This window comes from Phoxinus phoxinus, assembly GCF_949152265.1.
Source record: "Phoxinus phoxinus genome assembly, chromosome: 17".
In the NCBI taxonomy this organism is placed as follows: Eukaryota; Metazoa; Chordata; class Actinopteri; order Cypriniformes; family Leuciscidae; genus Phoxinus; species Phoxinus phoxinus.
Window position 1 is genome coordinate 1,252,365 of NC_136892.1, and position 24,196 is coordinate 1,276,560.

The 24,196-nt window shown below is 41.3% G+C and overlaps 1 protein-coding gene across 12 annotated transcripts in view; it reads right to left on the minus strand.

The window, feature by feature from the left end:
- jade2 (jade family PHD finger 2) overlaps nucleotides 1-24,196 on the minus strand; it is an 87,209-nt gene that overhangs the window by 55,700 nt on the left and 7,313 nt on the right. For all 12 annotated transcript variants that reach the window (XR_013794466.1, XR_013794467.1, XR_013794468.1 and 9 more), the window contains 7 exons: nucleotides 12,742-12,805; nucleotides 11,838-11,923; nucleotides 11,442-11,599; nucleotides 8,945-9,117; nucleotides 4,976-5,187; nucleotides 2,870-3,037; nucleotides 90-206 (listed from right to left, as the gene is read on the minus strand). Coding sequence is in view for 6 of the 12 variants with exons in the window: in XM_079584995.1 (XP_079441121.1) it covers nucleotides 90-206; nucleotides 2,870-3,037; nucleotides 4,976-5,187; nucleotides 8,945-9,117; nucleotides 11,442-11,599; nucleotides 11,838-11,923; nucleotides 12,742-12,805 (978 nt within the window). In the remaining 6 variants the exon portion in view is untranslated. The remainder of the gene's footprint in view (nucleotides 1-89; nucleotides 207-2,869; nucleotides 3,038-4,975; nucleotides 5,188-8,944; nucleotides 9,118-11,441; nucleotides 11,600-11,837; nucleotides 11,924-12,741; nucleotides 12,806-24,196) is intronic.

The following is a 24,196-nucleotide window of genomic DNA, read 5'->3' on the forward strand; positions in this document are numbered from 1 at the left end:
ATATTACAAACATTAACGTGATTTTCTGAAGTAGCCAATCCTCTCTTAGTTCTTTGAGAGCATTAAAGCAGGATAAAGGTTATTCTCACCTGTATACATGTGCCTGTGTGTTCCCGGCACAGGCTACAGTACAAGGCCCATCGACTGGCTGGGATGTGTGATACTTTTGTAATGGGCTCCATCTTCTCAGGGCAGCCGATGCTCACCTGTGTGGACGTGCAACAACACAAGTCAGAACAACACAAGTAGTAAATACGCAATCGTTACGCTTATTATGCATCCGCATAAATGTCATAAATTGGTGTTTGTCTGGAAAACAAAGAGTTTGATTTTGTTATTAATTTCTTGTTATGTTTTGGAAAGTTTTCATTCATGAATGCAGATGGTTTAAATCTAAACCCAACTTTAATCAGTGGATGAATGAGGTTAAACTCTTGTGCAAATCTTTAACATTTGTTAAAAACCAGAAAGCCCTTAAATTGATTTCTCTATTTAAAAAGCCCTTTTGATTTTATTTTTCATGTTATTTTATTTTTGTATTTATCTTTATTTAATTATTTGTTTTATTGTGACTTTTCTGTTTTACTAGCTTTATAAAAATAATAATTTAATACATTAATGGGAAAACAACCCAATTATCGTGCGATAACAGGCACAACCCTGCTACCTAGTACACAACTTGTTGCAACTCACAACTCAATGCAAGAGGACAATGATCTACAACAGGCACAATGAGCATGAGAGAAAGCATCTCTATGGTGCGACACTTTCATGTTTTTTATTCAAGTTCAATTCCTTAAAAATAAAATAGGCGAGTCAGTCCCAAATTATTCATCGTTATTATTAGTCGTGCATTTCTGCTTGAGCCGCGCGCGCTTAATGAAGGCTACCGTTAAACTGGAGCACTTAGTTTGCTAGCGCGTTATTTAACTCAAAGAAACGCATCCTATATGAGATTAATCAGATATATTCAAAATAAACATAATATTACAAATTATTTCTGCAGAAAATGACGTGAATGCACAAGTGAACTTGAACTAAGTTACATTCATTCAGAATGATCATGTTGTGGACGCGCTCTTCCTGGAGCAACGCGACACGGCAACTAAACTCAAATAATGCACAATGTTTTATTACAATATTGTTCTCTTTATAATGTTATGTAATATGACAGTCCTGCCAATAGTCATTATTAGTCGTGCATTGCCGTTTGAGTCGCGCGCTGAAGCTGATCATGCGCACTACAGCGTTCATTCAAGGGATGCGTCCAATATAAGATACATCAGATATAGATAGGCATACACAAAATAAACACAATATTACAACTTACATTTGCACAAAACAAAAGGCTGCGAATGAACACGCAAACTTAGTCATAATGACGGTGTAAAATGGTCCTAAACAAAACGCGCTCGCTTTGTTTCGCGGTTGAGCAGCGCACACGCATGAACCTGATTAATCCATGATCGAGAAGTTGTATCGATTAAATGTATTATCGACAATTAATTGATCGTCGATATCCCTAATTGTGATAACAGTGCAGTATTTCCCCCAATCCTTTCAAACGTGTTACAGATGAAACTAGCAGGAATGGGGAATAGAACCGAATTCCCTGCGTCTGGAAGACGTGGGGACTCATGTGTTCATTCATCAGCGTTTTCCATGATTTCAGTGAGCCTTTCACTCACTCTTGTGGCTTTCCACAATCCTCATCATTCGGCTATTGTTACCGCCTCGCTCTTCAATTTCTGTACAGTTTATTGGAACACCCGTATTGGCCAGGCTTTTCAAAAATCCCTCTTTGAGTCCTTATCTTCTTGTCAATCCTTCCTTTGTCCTCCTCTGGATATTCAGAAGCCTTTTGCATGTAAAACAGAGCGCTAAACGAGTTACGCCTTCACAGAAACATCTTGCCCTCAACCTGACCAAACAATTGTCAGCTCAAAAGCTTTCCTTTCAATCACAGGACAAGACAAAGAGGAAATATTTCAATTAGACTTCATCCATTATTGCGTGCTAATCACAATTTTCCTTTGTCGTCTTCCAGATGAACACGTGTGAACATGTTCTGTAGCTAAAGTGAGCAGATTGTGAAACGTGACATGTTTATGATTTCCTTTCTGCTTTTAATACTTTACTGCATCTTCTATTTGTGAGGGCAGAATTCAATCAAAAGTGAATTTCAACTCAACTAGGGCTACAACAAATCAATAAAGTAAACAATCACCGTTGAATTTGCTGACTTCACACATCAAACTTCAGATGATATTTTCATCCAGGATTCACTGGCGAAACCATCCCTAAAATTAAACACCACTTATAACTAGGGGTGTAAATCGGGACAGTTCATCGCGATAAAATATGAAATCGATTCTCTCAGCCAGCAATCCGATAATATACGATCATGATTCGATTCAGGGCTATATTTAGATATTATGTGGCAAGTTTACACAACCAGTTACACTTTTATTGACTCACAAATGCAGCCAAAATATATAACATGAACGTTTAATTAAACTCTTTGAAAATCGCACGTCCTCTCCCAATTGGGACATTTACAACAGAAGAGTTAATTTGCAAAAACAAATAACTATCAATCAAACTGCAGCTGGGTTGTTTTGATTAAGTAATAATAACTCAAATAAAAACACAGGTTACTTAATAAATTAAAGTTCATACAAAGACACACCGGCAGACAGTACGGTGAGTAAACGGAAATGCGCGCTTTGGCCGAAATGTGTAGAGTGTCAAAATAAAGGTCCCGTATATCGATATGTTCCGTGTGGCATCGGTGCATCGTATCGTTAGACGTATGGATGTATTGTTACAGCCCTGCTTATACCCACTACCCCCAGACTGGCTCTGATACCTCGGGGATCCATAAGGCACAGCTGACGTGGACCCACTTGGTTCCACTGCGAGTGGGTTTGAGCGCTCCTCCTCTTCTGGGACAGAGCAGACACTTGGCCTGCACTCCGAGAGCACAGGTCCGGCACAGCCAGTTCCCCTGCGGCACCTTCAGGATCCCGTAGCACGCCTGCGGGAGGACAAAACATTACTTTTCTCAACACCACCGATAATGTGCACAAATCAGGGCTGTGTTTCCCGAAAGCACCGTTAGCCAGCTATAATTGAACATTCGCAAACAGCACCTCAGAGTTGTGTGTGTGTGTGTGACAGATCTTGACATGTGGTTAGAAGCAGAGTTTCTTGTAGTAGGATTATCTTTTAATAATAATTACTATTATCTCTTTTTTTTTTACAGAAACACTGAATGACCAACACGATCTTAAAGGATAATTCCGGTATTTAACACCTTGAGTCTATATTGTAGTTTGTTTTGGATGAACAAGAGTGGTGGACAACATTTTTTTGACAATGGTTCCTCTCTCGAGTTTTTGACTATATAAGAATTGGCCATGGACCCATTTAACATTGGAGTCAATGGGCATGTCCGAAAATGTCATTAAAACAGCCAATAATGTTCGTTTACAAAACTGTGCAAATCACCGAGTGATTAGTGATGTTAGTTGATGTTCCAGAAACAAAAAGTGTTGCGAAATACAGTTTCTGTCGTGTTTTATTCGTCATTGAGCGGAAGTTACACGGTTGTGAAGTGTCTGAAAAAATAGTTCCACTATAGCAAAATAAACGGATTGGAATCATATATTGCGACGATATATTGTTTATAATCATCAACGAACACCACTAACCATTCGGTGAGTTTAACAGTTTTGTAAACGAACATTATTGGCTGTTTTAATGACATTTTCGGACATGCCCATTGACTCCAATGTTAAATGGGTCCATGGCCAATTCTTATATAGTCAAAAACTCGAGAGAGGAACCATTGTCAAAAAAATGTTGTCCACCACTCTTGTTCATCCAAAACAATCTACAATATAGACTCAAGGTGTTAAATACCGGAATTATCCTTTAAGCTCCACCAGTTCAGTTTAAGTTCATTTAAAATGACAAATATGCGTTCATGCATGATTATCAAGTTTTAGTTCTAATTACTAAAGTTCTATCATTAAATAGGCTGATGCTTGATTATCATTATATAATGCTTGATTGACTGATTTTAAGAGTGTACATTTAGATTTAAAAAGCTGTGCCATTTTACAATGATAAGCTTATTTGGTGGAATTATATATATATATATAAAAGTGTTTGCACTTCAGTTAATGTGTAGAAGATGATATTCACAGAATTAAATGTGACATTTGAAGTGAGTTGAGCAGTCTTATTTTCCTAATTTTTTGTAATGCATTTGAATAATATGGGGACGTGAATCACAATATATCGCAGAATCGAATCACAATACTGTATCGCAATATGTTAGGAATCGCAATAATATTGATCGTGGCCCAAATATCGCAATACTATCGAATCGTCACATTTTTGCCAATTCCCAGCGCTAGTCGTGACTAGTGGATTTCTTCAACGATGCATCGTACTGTGATGAGTTACAGCGCTGTGTGAGAAACACACTCCCGAACGATCAACGTCTCCACTCGTGTTAAAGCAACACTAAAGACCTTTTCCTCTGCGGTCGCCCTACAGGTTGGAAGCGGAATTGTCCATTACCGCTGTCGTGAATAATTTAGCCTACCGCCGCACGCAGGCTCGCTGTTTACCCAGCACCGGCTCTGGAATGAACGATGTCCACAGATGTCCAGAGAGTATGATGCATGATTTCATGAAAGTATGATGCACTTTTGTGTCCTTAAATGCTTGTTTTTTGAGGTCGACAGCTTATAAAAACATATTTCTGGGGTTTTTAGCTTGTTTCCTGGACACCCCGTCACACAGCAGCTTTTAGACATTGTTGTGTTTTTTGTTATAATGACGAGGAGGCAGCTTCACACAATGCAAAGTCAATGGAGACGGTTGGATTGTTTCCCCGCCGATGTGGGTGTGGCCTAAATGTGCTCTGTCTCTATGCAATGTGGGTAATTTCTTGATGGAATACCTGGTGCACACAAACGTTGCACTTGTCGCAGAACACCATCTCGTTGCTGTCCTCCCCCTCGGGCGAGCGGCACACGTCACACACCACGTCCTCGTCGTACTCGATGCCCAGGCCCTCCTCCGTCTCGATGGCCCGCTGCATGTTCTGCTGACTCCGGCTCTCCAGCTCCAGCACAACCTGCTCCATGGTGAGCTCGTCCAGCTCCGGCAGCGCTGACGACACACACACACACACACACACACAGGTGAAGCAGAGAGAAGGATCGGGAGCAGTGCTGCAACGGATCACCAAACTCAGCACCAGCAGTTTATCTTCATACAACGTGAAGCATTGTATTATTCACATGACTCGTTTACCACAGTATACATACATACAACTCACGGTTCGGATCACTTATGGTTTTTGAGTCATGGATTGGATAATTTTGCGGATCAGCAAAAAAAAAACAAGTATATATATATATATGATTGGGGGGGGGGGGTGTAACTTTGCTTTTCATTTATTACTAAAAGCTCACTTGGAGTTCTTCGATACCACAGCAAAAACTACTAGCCTAACTGATAAAGTTCAAACATTAATAACAAGGGGAAAGTAAAATAAGAACAAATACACAAATTATAAGCAGAGATGAATACTAAATAACAAAGTTACAAAGTCTAACAGCAGTGTTCAGGTACAGAAATTAATAATTAGTAGAGCCCGACCGATATATCGGCAGGCCGATATTATCGGCCGATATTAGGCATTTTCCAAACTATCGGTATCGGCATTTATAATGGCCGATAAATTAATATAAAATAAAAAAAACGGACGAAACAGGCTTCAGGGATATTACAGGCACACACGCGCGGTCTCTTGCTCTCTCTCCCGTGCACGCGCTACACGGTTTGGAGCACAGTCTCTGTCTCGCGGGCGCGCTCGCTCTAGATTCCGGAGATTTTAACTAATTCGCGGGCATCAGTGAGCCGCTATCAATATGCGGGAGACTCCCAGAACTTCCGGGAGGCAATTTTTTTGGTGCTCCCTCAGCTCTTGATGCCTTACGGACAGCGCGTGATGCGCGTGGTGGGAGCAGCGGCACTGGTTAAGTGAGTTCATGGTGAGTTGGTCACGAAACATATACATTCATTGCTTGAATAACAATTAAAATAACATCCCCATCAGTTGTCTTAACTCAAATAAGCATGACAAAATTTGTGACTATCATGTCCAGTTTTGCTGCTGTTAAATAAGCAGAGAGTGAAGCGTGATTAGCTAGTAACGTTACGTTGTTACAGTGTAGTTGACTGACTGTCCTTTAAACTTTTGACAATGTGACTGAAGTATTTCTTTAATAGCGTGACAGTTATAGCAATGAGACGTATCATCTCTCCTTGGTCTGTTATATTGAAAATGTATGTTTTACAATTTGCAGTATGACGTTATCCATTGCTAAATTATGGCTCATCATAGACTAGCTAATGCCACTATCAGTGGAAGACCGCTAACGTTACGAGCTTGGAAACCACAACGAACTTATTCTGCCTAACTAAAGTAATGATTACTGTATTTATAACTAGCATATCTCTAGTTACAGTCACTGCATTGTAAAATGTAAGTTATAGACTTGCGAGGAGTGAACATTTAGACAGAGAAAAAGTATCAAACGTAGCTTGTGCATAAAAGTTAGCTTTTCTTTTACACGTGTGTGAAATCCAATAACGCCAAGTGTGCGTTGCAGACTGTCATTCAGCCGCAGCATTAACGAGTCACAATGGATTTAGATCGCTAAATAGTAGGTTTTAGAAGGCAGGCAGCAACTGATGATTGAAAATGCTTTTCTTACTTAGTATTTTTGTTTTGTTTCCAGTCCAAATATCTAAAAATTATTAAATCAAGAAGCATTTACTAGAGAAGTAAAATGACATAAGAAATTCTATTTTGTTTTAAGATTAAAAAATAAAGTAATTTAAGTATTTTTTGCTTAAAACAAGCAAAATTATCTGCCAATGGGGTAAGAAACTGCAACTACTACTAACTAATGTTAGGGAAATCTGTTAATGTTTTGTTGCGCGTTTCATAAAAAAAAAAAAAAAAAAAATATCGGCCGATATATCGGAATATCGGATTTTAAAACCGACAAATATTTGTATCGGTATCGGCCTTCAAAATCCTTTATCGGTCGGGCTCTAATAATTAGGCCTAAATGTCAAATAACACTATTTGTTTACTGTAGAAATTAAATATAGGTTTATCTTTGTTAAAGCTGTATTCTGTTGTTTAACATTAAAGGATTAGTTCACTTTAAAAAAAAAAAGTGCTGATATTTGCTCAATTTACCCGATGTCATCCAAGATGTTCATGTCTTTCTTTCTTCAGTCGAAAAGAAATTAAGGTTTTTGAGGAAAACATTCCAGGCTTTTTCTCCACAGAATGGACTTCAATGGCCACCATCTATCCCAATGTTCAAAAGAAGGTTCATATGTCCGTCTCAATGCAGCTTCAAAGTCTCGACACGACCCCAGTCGAGAGATAAGGGTCTTATCCAGCGAAACCATCGATCATTTTCTAAAAATGTGTAAATTTATATACTTTTTAACCACAATTGTTCGTCTTGTGCTGGTCTGCGACGCGCCACACATTACGTCATCACGTTGGAAAGGTCACAGGTCACGTCATCTGTCTAAGTTATTTGTCTGTGTACTCCGGTTCAAAAAAGTAGGGAAGTGCGAAAAACTGCCTCTCATTTTCTCCTCCAACTTCAAAATCGTCCGACATGAACATCTTGGATGACATCGGGGTGAGTAAATTATCAGCAAAAATGTTTTTAAAAGTGAACTAATCCTTTAATGACAACAGGAATATTAGGCTGCTGTCACTTTAAAACCGAATAAACTGACAAACATCCGGTTTTATTCCTCAACTGTTCACTAATGACATAAACGAGAGAATACCTGCAGAGAAGGGCATTTAGAAGCGTATTTTGACATCATTTTATGTGTGTGTGTGTGTGTGTGTGTGTGTGTGTGAGTGTGTGTGTGTATGTGTGTGTGTGTGTGTGTGTCTGTCTGTTCAAGGACAAGGAAAAGCGAAACAGAAATCAATTCGGTGTTCGAGTGCTGTCTGATCTCTCTCTCTCTCTCTCTCTCTCTGCGGGGGTGTATAACGTCCCGATTTTCGCCTCTTCTTCCACGTTTAAAATTGTTTGAATGTGTAAATTGGCAAGACAAAACACGTACAAAAGATAAACTTTCGTTCTATGATGCTTAAATTTAGCAGTTAATCTGCGAATCACACGCGTGCCGAACCGTGGGGAGCTGATCCGTACAGATCACTCCATTACACCCCTAATCGGGACATATCTCAGTCCAAACTTAAACCTCTTGAAACTTCATGCCTAACGCAAGACTTTTCATTATAAACAAGCCTGAACACACCAGGACTCTTATTTTGAAATGCCTATGCTTTACTACTGCCGGCAGCTAAAATATAATCTCTTACGAACATCTACATCAGATTACAGTACAAACACAATAAAGTAAAATTAAAATTTGTGCAAATTAGGAAGGATTTAATTCGAGACAATTCACAATGAGATTCAATGCGATTCGATCCTGCATTTTTAAGTGCATTCATGGGATTATTTAAATGCTTCCCCTAATGTGTCATAGTCAGGATGTGTAATAGGGATGCACAATATATCGGCCACTCTATCGGTAGCGGCCGATATATGTTAATTTTTTTATGTTATCGCCAATAAGAAAATTTAACTGATATATTAAAGCTGATAAATAGTGCATTATTTCCTTCAGCTGAGACACTTCAGATGCGCACTGTTCAACATGATGGTTTTGGATTTCTTGAAATATGATTGGAATCACTTCAAAAAAGAATTCCACAAAGAATTCGAAGTATTTGATACCAACTTGTTTTAAAATAACAAACTTGCATAATTACAGAAAAATGCTTCAGATAGTCAATCAATCTTACCTAGCTGTCTGAATTCAGTATTAACCAGTTCAAGCCAGGCCACATCCAGATCATCCAGATCGTAGCGGCTCAGCGGCTCAGCGAGACCATGTGACTCTCCGAAGCCAAACTCCGACGGGCCCCGGGTTTGGATCGGTGCAAAGAATGGGATTCGATTGACCTCCGGAAGCTCCCTGGGGGGAAACACACTTCAATGACCACACAACTCATCCTACATGCATCAAGTGTTCAAAGTTTCAGGTTCATGTTTAGCTCAATGAACAGGATTTATTGCACAACAGGAAATCATTGTGATATGATTCCATATCAGGGTTAGAATAAAGCTCCTACAATGGACATAAACTGGACCAGCATCTGCAGAGACTTTTAATCTGCGGTCTGTGCACACCACTGCTTGAATATTACTAACATTCAAATTATATTTTAATTCAAAAGGCATAATTTCAGTTAGAGAAAAAAAACTTGTCTCCTGAGGCCACAAGAGGGCGCAATGAGTAGAATATTACAGGACTAATTGTTCTACATTTGTCATTGAGAGCATATGGTGTAATTTAGATATATTTTTAAGATGGAAAAATGCGGTTTTACAGATACTAGACACATGACTTTCAAATGAAAGATTGGTATCAAAGAGCACACCCAGGTTCCTAACCGACGACGAAGACTTAACAGAGCAGCCATCAAGTGTTAGACAGTACTCTAGGTTATTACGTGTGGAAGTTTTTTGTCCAATAATTAGAATCTCTGTTTTTCAGAATTTAGTAGTAGGAAATTACTAGTCATCCAGTTTTTTTATATCAGCTATGCATTCCGTTAATTTTGTGAATTGGTAGGTTTCGTTAGGTTTAGAAGAAATATACAGCATAACAGTGAAAGCTAATTCCATGTTTCCTAATGATATCTCCTAATGGTAGCATATACAGAGTGAACAGCAGCGGTCCTAGTACTGAGCCTTGTGGTACGCCATACTGAACTTGTGATTGATAAGACATCTCTTCATTTACTGCTACAAACTGATAACGGTCAGATAAGTATGATTTAAACCATGCTAGTGCAATTCCACTAATGCCAACATAATGTTCGAGTCTATTTAAAAGGATGTTGTGGTCGATGGTGTCAAATGCAGCACTAAGATCCAGTAAAACTAATAGAGAGATACAACCACGATCGGATGATAAGAGCAAATCATTTGTGACTCTAACGAGAGCTGTCTCGGTACTATGGTATGGTCTAATTCCGGACTGAAAATCCTCGCAGATATAATTTATTTCAAGAAAGGAACACAGTTGTGAGGATACTGCTTTTTCTAATATCTTTGACAGAAAAGGCAGATTCGAGATCGGTAGTTGTCTGTAGTTGTCTAATTCTGTAGGATCAAGTTGTAGTTTTTTAACAAGCGGTTTAATCATAGCTAGCTTAACAGTTTTTGGTACGTATCCTAGAGACAAAGATGAATTAATGATATTAAGAAGAGGATCTATGACATCTGGAAGCATCTCTTTCAGCAGCTTAGTCGGTATAGGGTCTAACATGCACGTTGTCGATTTAGATGATTTGACGAGTTTGCAAAATTCTTCCTCTCCTATAGCAACGAATGAATCAAATTTTCCCTCAGAGAGACTACAATGCACTTCCTGATGCGATACTGTATTAGACGGTTGCATAGTTACAATTTTCTCCCTAATATTATCAATCTTGTAAGTGAAGAAGTTCATAAAGTCATTACTGCTGTGCTGTTTGGAAACGTCTGGGCTTGAAGCTTTATTTTTCGTTAGTTTAGCCACTGTTTCAAATAAATACCTAGGGTTTTGTTAATTTTCTACTAATAGGGTTGAAAAATAAGCAGATCTAGCAGCTTTTAAAGCCTCTCTGTAAGCAATCGAGCTCTCCTTCCATGAAATGCGAAATACCTCTAGTTTTGTTTTCTTCCATTTTTCTTCTAGACGTGTGTGTTCAAGTAAGCCAGATATAAGCAGATTCTGTGCAATACGCTGTATTTAATATATCATGGTGACTCACGAGTATTTGCGCTAAATCTGCGCAGATTTGTCTTATACTAACTTCCAGCAAAGTGAGTAAATATACCACGCCAAATTGGCTCGTGATTTGATAGCGTCACCCGCCACAGTCAATTTTTACCCGCAATTGGCAGGTTGGAGGGTGTTCATTTCAAACCCTGAATATGCATATATACTCTGACTAGAGCTGGGCGATATATCGTAAAAAAATGTATATACAGATATTGTCACATTTTTTACGATATATAATATATATCTCGATATGTTTGCATATGCTTTTAAATAAGAAAAAACACGCCCCCATTAAAAAACAACAACTATTTAGATAGCAAATATTAATTTGAAATATTCGATATTCACGATATTTACAAATTTTACATCGTCGTCAAAATTATTGCGATATTATGGCTAATATTGGAAATATCGCCCTCTGACATTTTGAAAGCAGTATTTCTCCCCTGGGTCTCCCTGGATCTCACCTGACCACCGGCTGGGGAATGGCCTCCACGCTGGCCGGCACCTGCACGCCCTTCTCCCACTCCTGCCTCCACGGGTCCGACAGGAAGTAGAACTCCTCCGGGCTCAGCTGCGCCGAATCTGGCAACTTCATGGCCGTGATGAAGTCGGTCCGAAACACCTGACAGAACATCACATTGGCAACATTCATCACGGATGTTTGAAAATGTCACTGAAAATCTTGCCTTCCACCTAGTGTTGATTGTTTATACAAATCTTTACATTTGGCTTAAAGTTTAAATGTAATCAAAGTCTAGTTTTTTTTTTTTTTTTTTTGAATATTGCAGTGCTTTTAGAAAAGACGAATGCAACTTCACTTTCACGATGACTTTATACTTGCGTGAAACAGTGTTTCTCACCTCGGATGGTTTCTTCTGCTCATGGCGTACCCATGTGCTATTGGTCCCCGTGTTCTTCGAGGACTTCGAGGAAGTGGTCACATGACCTGCAAGAGATTGAAGCATTGCATTTAATAAATCAAGTATTGCATTGCATTATATGATTTAAAACTACAGAGCTTTGATCATAAAACTATTTAAATATAATCTTACTAAGACATAATACTGGCAGATATTGAGTAAACAGTTATTTCAATGCCTTTTTTGCATTATGCAGTGCATACTGTTATAAAGATCTCATTGATTTTACATACAAGCATCATAATTTCATCTAACTTTTTTGTCCATATATATATCAGCATCTGCACCATTCAAGTAATTGTCGATTATAAAGAATAAACATTATTTACAGCCCTAATTACTATTTTATAATATTCTCCTCTTATAGTAATCATTATAATAACTACTGTAATATTATATTCAGGTTGGCTGGGTTTTTAAAAACTCTCAAAAGTACAAATAATATTGATTTTTTTGTGTGTGTGTGTGTGTATAAGTACACTTGCATATGTGTATGTGTCTATATTATTTATACTATATTAACGTTATTGTTACTTTCTGTCAGACCTAAGATGAACCAAATAAAAGCAAAAAAAATGTATACATATTATTACGCATATACTATTCCTGTGCAACATTTGATTGCAAAGCCTTAAAGTAATGTAAACAAGTCATGAACTAAAACTACACACTCGAGTGCGGCCGAAGCCCAGTAAAACTTTCCCTTCTACAGTCGGCATCTTGCTGAACAACTCCGGCTCAGATCACATCTGCTGAGACTGATCACCGATGAACACACACACGTAAATAAAGCTCTGGCTGAGGAGAAGCCATGTGTTTTCCTCCATCTGTGTTTATCACTCACTGTCAGTGGTGTCGGAGTCGTTGCTGCTGGTGGAGTACTTTCTCCTCTTCATCTCACTCTCCATCTGTCAGGGAGAAGAAGAAGAAGAAAGGATGAACAATATCAGACCCCGTGAAGATGACAGAAACAGAAAGCACAGAGTGTGTGTGTGTGTGTGTGTGTGTGTGTGTGTGTGTGTGTGTGTGTGTGTGTGTGTGTGTGTGTGTGAGGAAACACTTCACTGGCTGTTGGCAGATTAATGTGGCCATGAAACAGGGCTTTTCCCTCTCAGTCGATCATCACTTTACGAGAGAACGAGACTCCACTCGCGGGTCCAGATGCCTTCACCACACGCAGGACTGCATGATTTTAAACACGCATCATGGTAATCAAATATGTGACCCAAACCCAGTCTGGAGCCGCACGGGTATATCTGTGGCAATAGCAACTATACATTGTATGGGTCAAAATTATCCATTTTTCTTTCATGCCAAAAATCATTAGGATATTAAGATCATGTTCCATGAAGATATTTAGTAAATGTCCTACCGTAAATATATAAAACATGTATTTTTGTGAGTGAATGCAGCACAATCGTGAACATAAATGCACAACTTTAAAGGAGATTTTCTCAATGTTTAGATTTTTTTGCTCCTCAGATTCCAGATTTTCAATAGTTGTGTATCGGCCAAATATTGTCCTATCCTAACAAACCACACATCAATGGAGAGTAGGGGTGGGCGATATGAGCAAAAATACATATCACGATATTTTTCGATGTCCGGACGATATCGATATTATATCGCGATATGAGAAAAAAAATTTGGAATCACATTTCCACCTTAGTTAAATGACAGGCAAAATATGCATTTAAACCCTATATAACTAGAAAAGGGTGAGGGATTACATTGGACATAGAAATTAAAACTCTTTTATAATTTCAATGGGGGTAAAATGTTTACATGGTAGGCTACCTACAATTTCTGGTAAGCTATGGTTTTGTATTATTGCTTGACACAAATTTCACGATTTCAATTCAATTCTTGTGATTTGATAATATTGACTCATTTGGATAAATATTAGGTACAAGATGGGTGTTCATTTTCTCAAGAAAAAAACCCCTCACCTAATGCTGTAAACACAGAGAGCCCTATATCAGCCGGTAGCCTATAATTTAAGGTTAAAAATAACTCAAATTAAATATAATGCGTTTATTATAACAACTTTATTTAATAAATGTGTAATATAGTGCACATATTTAGCAAAATACTCTATAGCTCTTTTTTCTAGCCAACTAACGTTCTATATCTGGTCATTAAATGGCTTTCCTGAGGTAGATGTTATGACACATAATTGTTCTCCAGCTGTTGGTGACCTCTTACCGTGGTTGAAAAACATTCATATATGTATATGTATGATCGATATTATGTATGAGTATGAGGAATATACATTTCGGTAAGTTGTTTGTATCTCTCAACATTGTTCATTCGTGTTTATTCACTAGTAGCCTAGAGATGACCGTGCCGCTTGAACTGATGCGCTATAGGATATGTCACGTCACATTTACAAGCGATCTGAGAGCTGAGACTTTTTTATGTCATAAGTAACGTAACCTGCTCTGTCTTGTCTGTCGGTCTCCGTGTCCTCTTTGCTTCGCGATTTTTCTGTGCGTGAGAAAATGGATGTGTGTGAAAGTGTAATGGTGCGTTCACACCGGACGTGAATAGCGCGAGTGATTTCAATGTTAAGTCAATGCAAAGACGCGTTACGCGTGTAAACAAATTCCTGCGGCGCGAGGAATGCGTTGGCAGCTCTGTTAAATCTCACGCGTTTGCAAATATGCGCTTTCTTACTGTTGTGTTTAAGGAGGCGGGTTTGTGCTCTATTAATTTGGACTGTTACCATGCTCTCGATGTTTGATTATTAATGCCTGTGTGCATCCCGCGAGTTGGACACAGTAGAGGAGAAGGTTAAACGTTCAGTACAGCCTCGATTCTGTGTCGTCATTAGTAGGCTAGTGTTAAAAGTTGTAAAAGAGCACCAAATTGAACAAAACAATATGACTACAAATTTTGAATTTATGAATATCAACCGGTATTCTCGGTATCGCAAAATCCATATCATGGCACAACATAATACCGGTTGTCACGTTCATACCGGTATAGCGTCAGGGCTCGCAAAATCGCCCGCCCGACGTCCCGGGGCTATTGTGTTTTCCAGTCGGGCTACCAAAATGCATAACCGGCCTGCCCGACGGGCTATCTGAAATAGTGTTCGCTTCAGTCTTGTTATAATCAGATTCAGCGCGTTCTTCGTCTTCAATCCGCAGTGGCGCCGAACAGAGCGCACGTCAGAAACAGAGGACAGGGTGTGTGTGTGTGTGTGTGTGTATATGTATCTGAGCCTCATTGGTCTGTCACTGCTCGTCAATGTCAGAATATTAGAGATTACCAATCAAATCAAAGTAGGCGGGATTTATATTCACAGAAGCTACTGAGCGCGAATTTGAGCAGAGCGACTCGACGCTTCAGTTTACGGTCAAGTGCGATAATGTAAGTAGCTAAACTAAATATTTCACATTTGACTTTTTTTAGGTCATAAATGTTAAACAAATGACAAATTATCAGGCAAACGAATTTACTTGTCTAATTTCGCCATTTTGAACTGAAAATAGGCCTATGTAACGTGACTCGTGAAATGTAATTCGTTTACTGTCATTGTGAGGGGACGAGAAACAAAGCCGTTTTCATCTTGTTAGGCACGATATTAATAACGAATGTGTACATGTTGAGAATTAATATAGTACAATTTGTAGCCTTCAGTAAATTAAAAAAGTTCAGCTTTAGGAGGGGAAGAGACAGGGCAAGATGAGGAGACTGAGAGAAAAAGAAAGAGTGATGGATAAGAAGTGAGAGCAGGTATTGACAAATACTGCCCGCTGACATGGTTTTAAAGCTATTTCTTATCCTTTTGTTGGCCTTCAAACGTCTTGAAATGCACATATCAGAGAAATAAAAAAAATTGAACCCCCTAACAACCTTACATTTAGGACCTATTTGATTATAAAGCCCTGTCTACGGCCCTGTATTAAGATCAATAATGAATGTGTACATATTGTGAATAAATTTAATAAACTTAGTTAGGCTACCTAGCTTTCCTAGTAGCTTTCAGTAAATGAACGTGTCTGAGAAAATGATTCATAAATCAACCTATCAGCTGACCCCAAGTTTACTTTCGTCATTGACAGACAAAAATGAAAAGCCTATCAGTCAAAGCTCAGCTTTAGGACGGGAAGAGCCAGAGCAAGAGAAAAACAAAGAGAAAAAGAGTGATGCTGATGAGGAGAGAACAATAATCAGCTGTGTGACATGGTTTTAAAGCTATTGTTGTCCAATTTTTTTGGCATTCAAAACATCTTAAAATGCACATATGTAGATCAGAGAAATCAGGCCTCCGAGAAAATTATTGCAGATTGGCCCCCGAACACCCCTAACTAGTCTACCTCACATTTGGGACCTCAGTGATGATAACACCCTGCCATCTGCATGTTAATGAAACTAGTTAATTGTGAGCGTTAGACCCTAACCCAAAGTGTTACCTTTTTTATCATACCCTCATTGGGGGCTGAGCCACAGACAGATTCATGGTCCACACTGGTCACACACATTTCACTTCAGAGATCCAGATGTATATTTGTATTGATGATTCTAATTTGATTATTTTATATCCAATTGTTGAAATTTGTGTTTTGAAAAAGTTTTTGATTCATGTTTTGACTCCTAACCAATTTTCTACATTAAAAATTGTTTTTTTATGTGGGCTAGTAAAATTCATTTCGGGCTACCAAAATCTGAAGAGTGCCTGCCCGAAGGGCTACCAGCGATTTAGAAATTTTGCGAGCCCTGAGCGCCCACCCCTACTGAAGAGATTATTAATTCAGCTTTATATGATGTATAACTCTGGTAACTTGTGGTCCAAGGTCACATATATGATAATTTTTTTGTTATTGTTATCAGCCTGATAAGAAAATTCGGCCGATATATTAAAGCTGATAAATAATGTATTATTTCTAGGGCCGGGACTCGGTTAAAATTTTTTATCTAATTAATTAGAGGCTTTGTAATTAATTAATCGAAATTAATCGCATTTTAATTGCATATAAATATTTGACCTGAGAACAGTGAGAATTTTTTTCACATGGATTTTAGTATACCATTGAATAATGACTGAATACATAAGCTTAAGCAACAAAATATTGTTTATTTTTGTTCAACCAAGTCCAGCAGACCAGTGCTATTTTTGCCATTAAGTGTAACGTTAGCAATAGCCGTTCCGAATTCCTTGTTGCACAGCTTGCACACAACCATGCTCTTACGTTCGTTTTTTATAACAAAATGTCCCATCCACGGGGCCAACCAAAGCGGTCTCGTCAGCTTCTTTATTCATGTTCACTGTGGTTTGTTGTTGTCTGAAGTTATCGTTTAGTTAGAACTGTCTATGGAAGTTATGAGCGCTAGTTGGTGCTCCAGTGAAATCGGTCCGCCTAAACTCATCCAGTGAGAAACGTTCCGCGGTGCAAAAATAAGTGCGATTAAAATGCGTTAAAAAATTAACGCGTTATATTTTGTGTAATTAATTAATCTTAATTAACGCGTTAAAGTCCCGGCCCTAATTATTTCCTTCAGACTCTTCAGATGCGCACTGCTCAACATCATTTGAATTGCTTGAAATATGACTGAAATCACTTCAAAAAAGGAAAATACAGGAAAGTGCAACATGAGATGGGACATGGCTTTTAATGGTGAGACTTTTGTTTTTGTAATCAGGCTCTAAAAAATTATATAAAAATTTGGATTCATATTTATCAGCCAATGAGATGCACCGATTGATCGGCTGGTGACCGGAATTGGCTGGCACGTGATCGATCGGCGACCGGCCGGTCAGTCTGACATATGCTGATTTTATGCCGGTCAAATGCACTCGGGCGCCGCATGATTAACATCGTGCAACATCAGGTGCACACACTGTAGGAAACCTCGTGACCGGCGTGGCCGGCGTGTGAGCAGCGCGGATTTTTTCCGGCGTGCAAACAATGAGCAGCGCTTGAGCGTCGAGCAGGAGCGTCGCGTGAGCGGCGGTGAAGCGCGGGTTTCGGCACCGAGTCTATTTCTGCTGCGCTGCTCACGCTCAATTAAAGTGAAAGCACACTGTTGATGGACAAAATAAATATGATTTCACACAAAAGGTGCCCAAAATGCACAGAATTTGCATAATTCTAGTGGGTTTAACAAAAACTGAAGTAGGCTATGTCAGAAAAGAAAATGAAGACTCAAAAATATTTATAGAAAATTTACCCATTTAAACATGTTTTTATTTTTCAGTTTGGGTAATATGGTGTATAAGTATATGGTGTTTTATAAATAGAAAATTGTAATCGGTGCATCTCTAGTTATCGGCTTTCAAATATTAAGAATTATCGGTATCGGCCAAGATTTTCATATCGATGCATCCCTATAAAATATAAAATGTATTTTAAATTGCAATTTAGGCTAACATTTGGTTTAAACTAAATTCCAGGTTTGCTGTGCTTGATTGTAGGTCTGCACAATTTGGCCAAAATGTTGCGATTAGCTTTAAAAATATATATATATATAATTATAACTAAATAAAAAAATCATGAAACTTATACAATTATTAAACTTATAGCCTACAACATTTAGAAAAAAGATTCTATGAATTTTTTTTTTTTTTTTTACACAAATTCTGTGTTGTATTTTTTCTGGTAATCAAATAAAGAATATGTGTGCGTGTATGAAGAAAAAGTCTCCTGAGTGAAAGCTGTGCAACCCAGTGTCACAAAAAAATACTTGTATTATGTTCTTTCGTTTGTGATTTTTCTAATTTTTTCTAAATAAAAATCAGTAAATTTATTTCCTTTTTTATATTTTTGCCTATTTAAATTTAAAAACTCACCACACACAGTAATGGCCAATAACTGTAATCTATTGAAAGCCATTTTTTTTTCTGCAAAAGATGACACCTTGCACTTGAAGATAGCACATTGTTTTAGAATTTTACAGTAAATAAAACTACATATGAAAAACACCTACTTTAGCTTCAGGTTCTAAAGGGTTAACAAGACACAGGTGAAAACAATGAGGGACTAATGAGGGGAACCAGAAGAACTACACAACTCGACTCAGGAAACAGGAAACGGGAGATCCAAACAAACAGAGAACATGTGACAGAATGAAAGCATGCGGGGCTGGGCTAGGATGGGATGGGTACAGCTCTGCGGCATGAGCTCAGAGAGTGTGTGTGTGTGTGTGTGTGTGTGTGTGTGTGTAGAGCGCTGGATGTGTCCAGAGAGAAAGTGAGCGTGAACAGGAGTATTCTGGGTGAGAGAGAATAGACTGCAGTCCCCTGGGGAGAGAGAGAGAGAGATCTTCAGCTGTTCTCTCCTGCACAGCACAGCCAATGCTGCTATTTATAGGAATATAGAAAGAGACACTGTCAGACCAGAGGACCACACACACACACACACACACACACACACACACCATCAGACCACTGATGTTACCACGGCCCTGTTTACACCTGTAACTCTCGTGTTATAGACTGAGACCGATTGTGAGTGAGGCTCACCAAACAACAAGAGAGAGTGTGAACAGTTTTGATTTATGATTGTATAATAAGAATTTTGAAAACATTTTAAAATTTTAAAAAACTGGATGGATGATAAAAACAAATCTAAGTGTCTTGTATCAAAGTGATTATATAATAATTGTCCTACAGCTCTACTATACACTCGAAGCGCTCGACCAATCACATCACACTGCTCCAGCCGACCAATCAGAGACCAATGTGCTTTTCAGAAGGAGGGGCTTCATCGAGACAGGAAGTAAACAGAACGTTACTGGCAGACTGGGAAGAGAGGAGCCGCAACACTGGAGAATATGAGGAGAATAATCAACATTCAAGCAGGAGAACCTGTTCTAGTCGAGCCTGAGAACCACACAGAGACTTTGTAAAAGGGCATAATAATAATAGGTCCACTTTAAAGATTTCCAAATTCAATTAATTAGACATGCTTTTTTTTACAATTAAAATTGTATAAACCTGGAATCCAGAAAAATAAAAACAGAAAACATTGGAATTTGGGGGGGTAAATACAACTGTTTTCATCTCAAAGATGATCAGAAAAAAAAAAAAATCCTCTATTCTAATTGTAATAGCAATGTAATTATTGACGTTTTTTCTTTTTAATAAATTTGCAAAGTGTCTCTGCCTCTCGGTTGATGAGCAACTTTCTCTGGTTTATAAATCAAAGCATGGTAATGTCATCTCTCTGGGTGACAACACTCTTCTGGAGACGTCGTCCTAACATCAGGACCACATCCATCTCTCACACACACTTAATCCGCCACACGCAGTCACACACACGCCATCACACACACGCAGTCACACACACTGCGCTTCTAATGGCACGCGTGACACAAATCCACGGAGATGGGGAACTCACACAGGCAGAGCTTCATTCATGAGTAACTCCCACACCCAATGAGAAACACACACTGCTACCCATGTGACTGCCTCGCCTCCTTCTCCACCAATCACAAGACAGCTGCCAAGCACACCGAACACACATAGGCCTAGCTGTTCTGCTAGCACCTGAGCAAATACAGTATGATGGCAAATAAACTGACGTAACTATTGTCAAACCGCTTTACAACACAAATGCTAAAAAAAAAGGCTGGAAATATAGGCTACGCTGCCCCCAGTGGCGCATCAATGGGGTGTGGGCGCCATTGTGGCAAAATAATTCTTTGAAAATCTGTTTTGATAAAACTTTATAAATAATCAAAAATTATTTGTTAAAAAGTATGAAAGGAAATGTTTTTATTTAACTTTTGTTTAGCATTTAAGGCCCTGTTTACACGAGAACGCTCGCGGCTGAAAACGTAAAAATATTTTATCGGATGTACCTTTCCTTTACACGACGACGGCGTTTTTGGGGCTTAAAAACGCAAAAAAGTGAAACCCCCTCCAGGGTGGAAATCTTAAATGCTCCACCGTAGCGTTCCCGTCTAAAGGGTAAAAACGGTAAAACGCAAAAGTCTGCTAGACAGTGAAGGCGTTGCGTACGCGGTTACGTCACAGGCATAAAATATAAATGTTACAAAAGCTAATATACAGCATTAATTTCATTGACAAAAAAATACAAATCTGAGCGACACGTGAAGAGCAGCGAGAGTTAAAGCAGCAGCTTTACCGTATTAAACATGACAAACTGTGTCAGCGTCTCTTTCACTCTCAGTGCTCCACATCGCCACCTAGCCGTCTGGAGTGCACACTACATCGAATTTCACACACTTTTGCGTCACCATATGCAGATTTCCCCCCATAACGCTCGTCTAAACGCAGAATAAAAAGTAATAACGCAACGCCACTTGCGTTTTCTCTTCAGATCGTTTCCGTGTAAACATAGCCTTAACTGATTCTTTTATTAGGCTATATCAGTGGCCGGGAACCTATGGCTCGCGAGTCACAACTGGCTCTTTGTGTCACGGGTATGGTGCGGAAGAAGACAGGCAGAGGCCCAAAGTTCCAATACAAACTTTTACTATAATCAAACTTAAACAAAACTGGTACAGGCAAGGGTAACACTCCAATACAACGTAACATCAACTAACATTGACCGACAACTGAAGGGTGAAGGACAGGAACTTAAATACACAGATGACAACGAGTGACGACAGGTGATGATGATGATGACTAATAAAGACTAATTAACTAAACAGGTGACGAAAATGAACTAATGAAAATGACGACAGAGATGAAGACAAACACTGAATGAGAGAAACAACCTAAAAGTCCATGAAAACAACAGAAAACACATTAACAATGTGACAGAACCCCCCCCTCCCCCCAGGCGCGTCCTCGCGCCGTAAAACATCCAAAGAGGTGGGAGGGTGGGCGCCCTGGAGGCTGATGAACAGGTGGCCGATCTGGAGCAGGAAGCCTCCAGGGCGGAGCAGGACGTGCAGGTGGCCAGGGCGGAGCAGGATGAGGGCGTGGCCATGGCGGAGCAGACGGACCCTCAGGCGTCCATGGTGGTGCGGACCCTTCGAGTGGCCACGGCGGAGACGACCCCTCGGGCGGCCACGGCGGAGACGACCCCTCGGGTGGCCACGGCGGAGACGACCCCTTGGGCGGCCATGGCGGTGAGGACCCTTCGGGCGGCCATGGCGGTGAGGACCCTTCGGGCGGCCATGGCGGTGAGGACCCTTCGGGCGGCCATGGCGGTGAGGACCCTTCGGGCGGCCATGGCGGTGAGGACCCTTCGGGCGGCCATGGCGGTGAGGACCCTTCGGGCGGCCATGGCGGTGAGGACCCTTCGGGCGGCCATGGCGGTGAGGACCCTTCGGGCGGCCATGGCGGTGAGGACCCTTCGGGCGGCCATGGCGACCGTGTCGGAAGGGCCTCCACGATCCCCTCAGAGGACTTATTGCCCCCCCCCAAAATTTTCTTGGGGAGATCAGCACTGGACTGGACCCGCGGCGAAGAGGGCTCTGAGCTGACCGGGGCCAGCGGCGAAGGCGGTCCTGGGCTGGACGGGACCAGCGGCGAAGGCTCTGGGCTGAACGGGACCAGCGGCGAAGGCCCTGGGCTGGACGGGACCAGCGGTGCAGGAAGCTCTGGGCAGGACGGGACCAGCGGTGCAGGAAGCTCTGGGCTGGACGGGACCAGCGGTGCAGGAAGCTCAGGGCTGGACGGGACCAGCGGTGCAGGAAGCTCTGGGCTGGACGGGACCAGCGGTGCAGGAAGCTCTGGGCTGGACGGGACCAGCGGTGCAGGAAGCTCTGGGCTGGACGGGACCAGCGGTGCAGGAAGCTCTGGGCTGGACGGGACCAGCGGTGCAGGAAGCTCTGGGCTGGACGGGACCAGCGGTGCAGGAAGCTCTGGGCTGGACGGGACCAGCGGTGAAGGCTCTGGGCTGGACGGGACCAGCGGTGAAGGCTCAGGGCTGGACGGGACCAGCGGTGAAGGCTCTGGGCTGGACGGGACCAGCGGTGAAGGCTCTGGGCTGGACGGGACCAGCGGTGAAGGCTCTGGGCTGGACGGGACCAGCGGTGAAGGCTCTGGGCTGGACGGGACCAGCGGTGAAGGCTCTGGGCTGGACGGGACCAGCGGTGAAGGCTCTGTGCTGGGCAGCGATGAGGGCTCTGTGCTGGGCAGCGATGAGGGCTCTGTGCTGGGCAGCGATGAGGGCTCTGTGCTGGGCAGCGATGAGGGCTCTGTGCTGGGCAGCGATGAGGGCTCTGTGCTGGGCAGTGATGAGGGCTCAGTGCTGGGCAGCGATGAGGGCTCTGTGCTGGGCAGCGATGAGGGCTCTGTGCTGGGCAGCGATGAGGGCTCTGTGCTGGGCAGCGATGAGGGCTCTGTGCTGGGCAGCGATGAGGGCTCTGTGCTGGGCAGCGATGAGGGCTCTGTGCTGGGCAGCGATGAGGGCTCTGTGCTGGGCAGCGATGAGGGCTCTGTGCTGGGCAGCGATGAGGGCTCTGTGCTGGGCAGCGATGAGGGCTCTGTGCTGGGCAGCGATGAGGGCTCTGTGCTGGGCAGCGATGAGGGCTCTGTGCTGGGCAGCGATGAGGGCTCTGTGCTGGGCAGCGATGAGGGTTCTGTGCTGGGCAGCGAAGAGGGCTCTGGCGCAGGATCAGCGGGCTCTGCTGGACTGGCGTGAAGTGCAGGCTTGGCTGGACAGGCGGCCGATCTGGAGCAGGACGTCAACCGTCCAGGGTCGAAGAGGGACCAAAGCGGAGAATGGTGTCGGGGTCCATCTCGACCACCGCCTCTACTGCGACCTCCACGGGTCCCGCGAAATCTGGCCAGACGGGTTCCTTCAAACGACCCTCCATGGGCAAAGACTGGGAGATCTTGGCTCTCCTTGGCCAGGACGAAAATTTTTACCCACTCGTCCATTTTAGGGGGGTCGGTCAATCTGTCACGGGTATGGTGCGGAAGAAGACAGGCAGAGGCCCAAAGTTCCAATACAAACTTTTACTATAATCAAACTTAAACAAAACTGGTACAGGCAAGGGTAACACTCCAATACAACGTAACATCAACTAACATTGACCGACAACTGAAGGGTGAAGGACAGGAACTTAAATACACAGATGACAACGAGTGACGACAGGTGATGATGATGATGACTAATAAAGACTAATTAACTAAACAGGTGACGAAAATGAACTAATGAAAATGACGACAGAGATGAAGACAAACACTGAATGAGAGAAACAACCTAAAAGTCCATGAAAACAACAGAAAACACATTAACAATGTGACACTTTGGCAAAAATCATCTGGCTCGCGAGGTCTCTCCCCCTTTACTAACAAATGATCGATAAAAAAAATTAAGAAACATCAACGGAGATCGGCTCTCTGCAGCAAAATCTGCCAATTACAACTC